Source organism: Miscanthus floridulus, chromosome 18 (assembly GCF_019320115.1).
Source record: "Miscanthus floridulus cultivar M001 chromosome 18, ASM1932011v1, whole genome shotgun sequence".
Classification (NCBI taxonomy): Eukaryota; Viridiplantae; Streptophyta; class Magnoliopsida; order Poales; family Poaceae; genus Miscanthus; species Miscanthus floridulus.
The window spans coordinates 92,721,055-92,728,537 of record NC_089597.1 but is presented as its reverse complement, the minus strand read 5'-3'; the positions used below and the strand labels follow the sequence as shown (position 1 = coordinate 92,728,537).

Genomic DNA, 7,483 nt, shown 5'->3' with positions numbered 1-7,483 from the left:
CTACAAGTTTATTCTTTTTAGCGAAGAGTTTTACTAATGCCATATTGCATACGCATATATTAGTTAGCATTAGGAATGCCAAAAAATAATTTATAACTTAGACTGCATGTTTGCTGGTTGGTTTATGGGCTGGTTGGTGCTGGTTTGTTGTGAGAAGAAAATACTGTTGGCTGATTGAATAAGTATGGCTGAAACCAACAAGCGAACATGGTGAGAAAGTGGGGGTTGTAAAATTATTATTTCTCCATACGACTCCACCTTTTCGTAAAAAGTGTTATTTCTACGAGCTTATTCATTTTAGTGGCGAGTCTTACTATTGCCATATTGCATATGCGTATTAGTTCACGTTAGAAATGCCAAAATGATTTATAATTTATAAAGTGGGAGTAGTAAAAGTATTGTTTCTCTAATGACTCCATCTTTTCATAAAGAGTGTTACAAGCTTATTCTTTTAGCGGTGAGTCTTATCAATGCCATATTGCATACGCGGTATTGCTTCACATGCATCTCTCAAACAACTGAATATTACATGCCCATGCCCCATGACAGAAACCATACATGTAGCTTACTCAAGTTGGGTGCAAAAAAAAATGGCTGCCTATGATTTCTGGAAGGAGTAACAAAAAAAACCGGTTGCCGTAACATCCAAAATAGTACAGGAACCAAGGGAGTTAAGTGCCAAATGACAGAACATTACAATTCGCGTCAACCCTTTTTTTTTTCCTCCTCCACTTTCGCCCGCTCGCCCGCTCCTCTATATATACAGGTTCCTTTTGGCCAACTCCTCTCCATTCCAAACTCCAAACAATTCAATCCGTGTCCACCGAAACTTTGATGGGATCAGGCCTCTCAAGCAGCCACCGGAGCAGCGCGTCGCTTCACCAGCCGCCGGCGACGCCGTCGCCGGCGGCCCCGCCGGCCCTGGTCATCGCGGCCGACGGCTCGCTGAGGGAGTTCGCGCCGGCGCCGCTCCATGCAGTCTCCGTCTCCGACGCGCTCGCCATCGGCGCCAATGCCGACGACCGCCGGTTCTTCGTGTGCAGCTCCGACGCGCTCTACTTCGACGCCGACGTCCCGGCGCTCGGTGCCGACGAGCTGCTCCGGCCGGGGCAGATATACTTCGTCCTCCCCGCGGCGATGCTCGGCAGGCCGCTCTCCAGCGCCGACATGGCCGCGCTCGCCGTGCGCGCGAGCCAGGCGCTGGCGGCGGGAGCGGCAGCGGGGCCGCGTAGTGGGCACGGACGACTCCCTCGCGGCTGCGGCGGGTTCGCGAAGACGCGCGTCGTGCCTGCGGCGCACCACCACCACGCGGACGGCGACGAAGAGGTCAACGAGAAGCTGAACCAGAGGACTCTTGGCGGCTTCGAGACGACGGCTTCACGTAGTCCGGCGAGCAACGCCAGGAAGTCCGCCGTGGCGGCGCGACCGGCTCCGCATGTGAGGAGGGCGCTCAGCACCATTGAAGAGGATGCCGAGTGATAAAAATGGCTTTAAAGCGCGTGTATTGGACGCGAACAAGTGATACAATGCTGCACGAAAGGCATATAAGCTGATTAATAGGTTTATTTTTTTCATTGGATTAATTTTTGTGTGTGTGTAGGATGTTAAAGACTTAAGATATGCAAAGAGTTTGAAAGGATATGAAATTTTGTTATTTGGTTGATCGACGTTTGTGTATTTACACCAATTACAAAATTAAATGAAAATTTTGGTTGTTGTTGACTTGGTTCGTTATCATTTCCGTTTGTTTACGTTTGAGTGAAGCCCATTTGCAGTTAATTTTTTTTAACTTTTGTAAAGCATGTTTTTCTATACCTAATAATAAAGAAGCAAAATTCTAACCTTTTTTTTGTCTATTCATTTTTTGGTCCGTCTCCTTCTACCTACCGGACAATGGAGAGTTTTTTTTCGTCAGGACTTATATATATAATAACATGTGCTCTTACGAGTTAGAATCCTAATATGAATACACCTGATCGTGTTTGATACTGAATCCTAATCCTAATCTAAATAGAAAAAGAAAAATAAGAGTAAAAGTTAGGCAAATATACAACCTTCTGTCCTCATGTTCCTAATGTTTTGTCCGCAAGTTTTTTTATCTGGCCCGCACGTTCTTCTGTTGTGCATCCGCTTGCTTCTATTTTTTTTTTCCAAAATCTGTTTCTTCCGGTGTTTTTTGTTCCTGATTTTTTATCCGCAAGTTTTTTTTGTCTAGCCCGCACATTTATCTGTTGTGCATCCGCTCGGTCTTATTTTCCCCCAAAATCTTCTGCTCACTGCGGTGGTTTTTTTTTCTCAAATAAATGTAAAAACAAATAATAAACACAACACTATTCTTTGAACCATTGCCCTTTATGCAGTTTTGTGATTTGATTAAAAACAAAACCAAATGTATCTCTGCAATCCTCACGGGATTTGCCATGTGAAAAATTGAGAGGTCTCCTGTCATAAGCACCAGAATTCATGACAGGTCTTGGAGGCGGACGAGGCGGAAACCTCGTCATCGGAATTGGAGCCCACGCCTTCAGGGCGGCCGAGGCGGAAACCTCGTCCTCGGAATCGAACGAGGCATGGCCCAGCCCTTGGGGGTCGAACGAGGCCGCAGTTGCGTCCTTAACCATCGAATGAGCCGACGTGACGCTCATTAATCCTTTGACTCGGATATCCGGATATAGATATCCGACACGTATCAATCATTGAGGAGATAAGTAGAGCACAACAAAAAAAAAGACGCTCCTAGGAGATGAACTCCACAACCAGTAAGCAGGAACTACATTTTGACGAGCACGACTAAGTCCTCTTACGTTCTTGATAAACACATAAGCAGGTTGGTTTCAACTGCGGAAGAGAGTCTCATACATCTCTTCCTGGCCTGTCTTTTTAATGAAGTATGTTGGAGCAGTCTTGGTCTTGTCATTCATCAAAGCAATGACCTGTTTGTCACTCTCTCATATAGCCTCATCCTTCCGAACTCAACTATAGCTGCCTTTTTTTTATGAAAATTCTAATCACAATGTGCTGGTCCATCTGTATAGTTCGTAATGACAACATTTTCAGAAACATACAACCTTCAGTCATGCGATGCGAATCAATTTTCAGTGAGTTTGCTCAAGTTATACTTAGAGGAAAGCAAACTTATGAGCCCCTCATAAGTCAATGGTTAGAAGCCTTTGTGTAGTTTTATTAACGTAGCGGTCGTATCGTTTTCGTGTTTCAATAAACTGGGGCAACCCCTTCTTTTCCCTAGAAAACACGATAGATTTCATACCTTTACCCGTTGGGTAAGGCTTTTTTCCCGTTATCTTACCCATGGGTAAAAAAAATAGCCATACCCTTGCCCTAATGAGGCAATTACCCATGAGGTTTCGGGTAAAAATTGCCATCTTTAGGTGGAGCCTTGGAAAGCCTTGGACGGCATTCGCTTGCGGACCAGATAACACGCCTCGTGCGCCCCTAGTTCCATGGCATTGGCATCCACACAGCCAGGCAAACTAGACCCGAGATACCTGATCGCGATGTGGCGGTGTCCTTCCCGAGTATGAGTAGTTGACCTCGAGGGTTGACTGAAGTCAACGCTGGCTTAGTCTCCTCTCTCTCGAGTCTCTCCACCAATCCAGGCACTAGAGCAGTGGCGGATGCACAATGCGGGATAAGGGGGGGCTAAAACAATGGAGATGTTGATTTGCATGAAGATTTAATGGTGAAATTAAGCTTTTGCTACAGTGATTAGGCTTGAAATCAAGAAATTAGGGGGGACTGGAGCCCCCCCCCCCCTGTGGATCCGCCACTGACTAGGAGTATATCTATCTGTTCCTGGGCGCTGGCAGCCTGGCACTGCCAAGCAGCCTGATCATCCTAATCTCCCGGCAAAATAAAGCACATAGCAAACCATGACGCCGACGCGGCCTTTTCACGGCGGAGCAGGACGACCGGCCGCCTGTCGTCGCCACCACCACCTCTTCCTGGCCCCAGCGGCGCTGGTGCTGGTGATGGTGCTGCTGCCTCCCGCGGTAGCGCAGCAGGCGTACGAGGCCAACGCGCAGACCGACTGCTACTCCAACAACGGCAGCTCCGTCCTCGGCTACACTTGCCGCCGTAGCAAGAACGGCACGACGTCCCCACGGTCATGCGACAGCTACCTCGCCTTCCGCTCCGCGCCGCCGTACTACTCCTCCCCCATCACTGCCTCCTTCCTCCTCAACGCCACCGCGCCCGCCGTCGCGGCCGCCAACGCCGTCCCCGTCGCCTCCCCGGTCGAGGACTCGCGGCTCCTCCTCGTCCCGGTCCCCTGCGCCTGCACCAGCGCGGGGTACTACCAGCACGGCGCGTCCTACGTCATCCAGTTCGACGACGAGACCTACTTCACCATCGCTAACAATACGTACCAGGGGCTCGCCACCTGCCAGGCGCTCATGGCGCAGAACCCCGCCCACGACAGCCTCGATCTTTATCCCAACATCTCCCTCACCGTGCCGCTCCGGTGCGCGTGCCCGTCGGCGGCGCAGGCCGCGGCCGGCGTGAGGTACCTGGTGACCTACCTCCTCGGGTGGGACGACGACTCCAACACCGTCGCCGAACGCTTCCGTGCCGACTACCAGGCCGTGCTTGACGCCAACAGCCTCACCGACGACTCCACCGTGTACCCCTTCACAACGATGTTAGTCCCGCTCAAGGACCCTCCCACGCCGAACATGACTACCTTGCTGGAGCCCCCTGCTCCTGCTCCTGCTCCAGCTGCAGCTCCGCCAGCGTCGCATCAGCCGGCGAAGTCCTCGTCTCGTCAGTCGAGCGCGATAAACTGGCGGGCCATCTTCGGCGCTGGTGTGGGATGCGGTGTTCTTGTGTCGGGTGCCGTGTTTGCTCTGTTCTTGCTATGGCGTTGGCGCCGGCAGCGCGGCGACCGTTCAAGGAGGGCAGTTCCTGACGCGCCGTCGTTTCTGGAGTATGGCGTGGCAGCGGAGATGAAGGGGGAAGAGGCGACGGCGTCGTGGATGTCTCCGGTGATGGTGGCCGGCGACGTCCGCGACGCGGTGGCATCGTTGACGGTTTTCGAGTACGGTGAACTGGAGAAGGCGACCGCGGGGTTCGCAGAGGAGCGGCGTGTCGGAGGCTCGTCAGTCTACCGCGCCGTGATGAACGGCGACGTGGCGGCGGTGAAGCGCGTTACCGGGGACGTGGGCGCTGAGGTGACCGTCTTGGGGCGCGTCAACCACACGTGCCTTGTCCGCCTGTGCGGCCTCTGCGTGCATCGCGGCGACACGCACCTGGTGTTCGAGTTCGCCGAGAACGGCGCACTCAGCGACTGGCTACACGGCCGCGGCCGCGCGCTCGGGTGGAAGCAGCGGGTGCAGGTGGCGTTCGACGTGGCCGACGGGCTGAACTACCTGCACAACTACACCAGCCCTCCGTACGTGCACAAGAATCTGAAGAGCAGCAACGTCCTGCTCGACGGCTGTCTCCGTGCCAAGGTGTCGAACTTCGGCCTGGCACGCGCCATCGTCTCGGGCGCCGGCGGCGTGGAGATGACGCGCCACGTCGTGGGCACGGAGGGGTACCTGGCGCCGGAATATCTAGAGCACGGGCTGATCGGCCCTCACCTCGACGTGTTCGCTTTCGGGGTCATCATGCTCGAGCTTCTGTCCGGGAAGGAGGTGGCGCCTGCTCGGGTCCACAACGACGACGGCGACGGCGGTGGCGGTGGCAGTGAACTATTGCTGTGGCAGGAAGCAGAGAGGTTGGCCATCGGCGGTGACGGCGTGCGGGACAAGGTGGCGGCGTTCATGGACGTTCGGTTGCACGGGGACTACCAACTGGATGTGGCGTTCGCGTTGCTCGGGTTGGCTCTGCGGTGCGTGGCGCGGGAGCCCCGGGCAAGGCCGTCGATGGGCGAGGTGTTACTGTCGCTCTCGGCGGTGTACGGATCCACGTTACAGTGCGATCCCTCGGACCTTGGCAATTCCGGCTCGACGGAGACACGGACTCAGAGTGAAGCGCGACTGACTGTATCGCGCTTATAGGAAGAGAAGAATGGCAACCCGTGCAGAACTCCATACCGACTTGTGTCCAGTGGCGGAGCAAGCTCTGGCAATAATACTGAACACAAAACATATAGGCACATTGTGATTGCACAATAGCAAAACAATAAAGTCATGTTTGGATCTAATTCTCAATGATTTTAGATAGTGGCTGTAGAATCTAGATTCTAAAAATGAAGGGGTTTTGAATTCTGGATTATATTATCTTTACATAATGAGAATATCTAAATACTAGTGTTAGAGCAGATAGTTGGATTCTAAAATCCCATTAGAGAATCAAGGGTTTGGATGTCATTTTTCTTAGGAGATCCAACCAGAATCTAAGCCAACCACAGTTGCAAGATGATACATTTAATTTGATGAATATTTTTTTTTGTCTTGCACCTAATAACCACTCAAAATACAAAAAAAAAAGACTTGCCTCAAAATTTTATAAAGAGACATTGTCAATTGACGTCACATAAGGCGAAATCGTGCATACATTTGTGTAGTTAGTACTCCCTTTGTCTCAGAATGAATGCAATTCTAGTACAATGTTATGTTTTAATACCTTAAATTTGATCAATTATAAATAAAAATGTATTAATATTTATGATACCAAATAAATAAATATCATTAGATTAATTCTGAAACATATTTTTATAATAAATTAATTTAGAGCCATAAATATAAATATCTTTCACTAGAAACTTTGTGAACCATAGTTATATTTTTTGGACGGACGTAGTAATTCACTAATCCTGACGTTTGTACCATGTTAACTACCACATACACGTGCACGCAGGAGCAGACGAAGCCTTTTTGGTAGTTGGTGCGGCGTTTGTCCTGCTGGTGCCTGGGGCCTTGGAGCTGGGCTATTTCGTTCCTTGCCTCCTGAGCTGGATTGTTGGGCTTCAGTACAAACATATATACAACCCATTGCCAACCACGGTCCACGGTAGCCCATACCGCTTGGATTCCTTATCCAGTCCCTTTGTGCCTTGCGTGCCCTCTCATATCAACAATCCAGCTGGTTTTACCTTGTTTTAGCTTATTCTCTCTCACAGAATACTATTTAACCATCCAAAATCATCCAAAACCAGCCAAAACATGACCAGCCGAACGCCCCGAATGTTGGAGCAGTCAAGGTGTTCTACAAATCAATGTGTTCTACAAATCAATTTGTGCCATTGCAAGCCAAAAACAATTTAAAAGGTGACAAACAACAGATTCCAGATTATGATTTTGAATTGTTGATTGACATTGGAAAGGAAGCCTCAATGTCAGAAGTAGTCCAACAAGGCTAGTTTTGTTATGGTGCAAATCAACCCAACTTACTGTGCAACTGCACCATGAAGCAAATTTATACTCAACCTGCTTGGTAGTGTACTGTTTCTTTAGTTCGGTGAATCCTTGCAACTTTTGTTGTCCTCCAGGCCTCGTTATCATCCTTCTTCAGCAATGATGTC

The 7,483-nt window shown here is 50.2% G+C and overlaps 2 protein-coding genes across 2 annotated transcripts; both read left to right on the top strand.

Annotated features, from left to right (window-relative positions):
* Nucleotides 1–804: 804 nt before the first annotated feature.
* Nucleotides 805–1,712, top strand: LOC136522731 (uncharacterized). The gene has a single exon (XM_066516541.1). The coding sequence runs from the start codon at nucleotides 835–837 to the stop codon at nucleotides 1,477–1,479; it is 645 nt and encodes a 214-aa protein (XP_066372638.1). The 5' UTR covers nucleotides 805–834; the 3' UTR covers nucleotides 1,480–1,712.
* Nucleotides 1,713–3,860: 2,148 nt separating this feature from the next.
* LOC136522247 (protein LYK5-like) lies at nucleotides 3,861–6,224 on the top strand. Its single transcript, XM_066516057.1, has one exon. The coding sequence runs from the start codon at nucleotides 3,891–3,893 to the stop codon at nucleotides 6,015–6,017; it is 2,127 nt and encodes a 708-aa protein (XP_066372154.1). The 5' UTR covers nucleotides 3,861–3,890; the 3' UTR covers nucleotides 6,018–6,224.
* The last annotated feature ends 1,259 nt before the right edge of the window (nucleotides 6,225–7,483 follow it).

What these genes read in the sequence shown, in the direction of transcription:
- LOC136522731 (XM_066516541.1), top strand. Translation starts at nt 835, where the DNA reads ATGGGATCAGGCCTCTCAAGCAGCCACCGGAGCAGCGCGTCGCTTCAC.
- LOC136522247 (XM_066516057.1), top strand. Translation starts at nt 3,891, where the DNA reads ATGACGCCGACGCGGCCTTTTCACGGCGGAGCAGGACGACCGGCCGCC.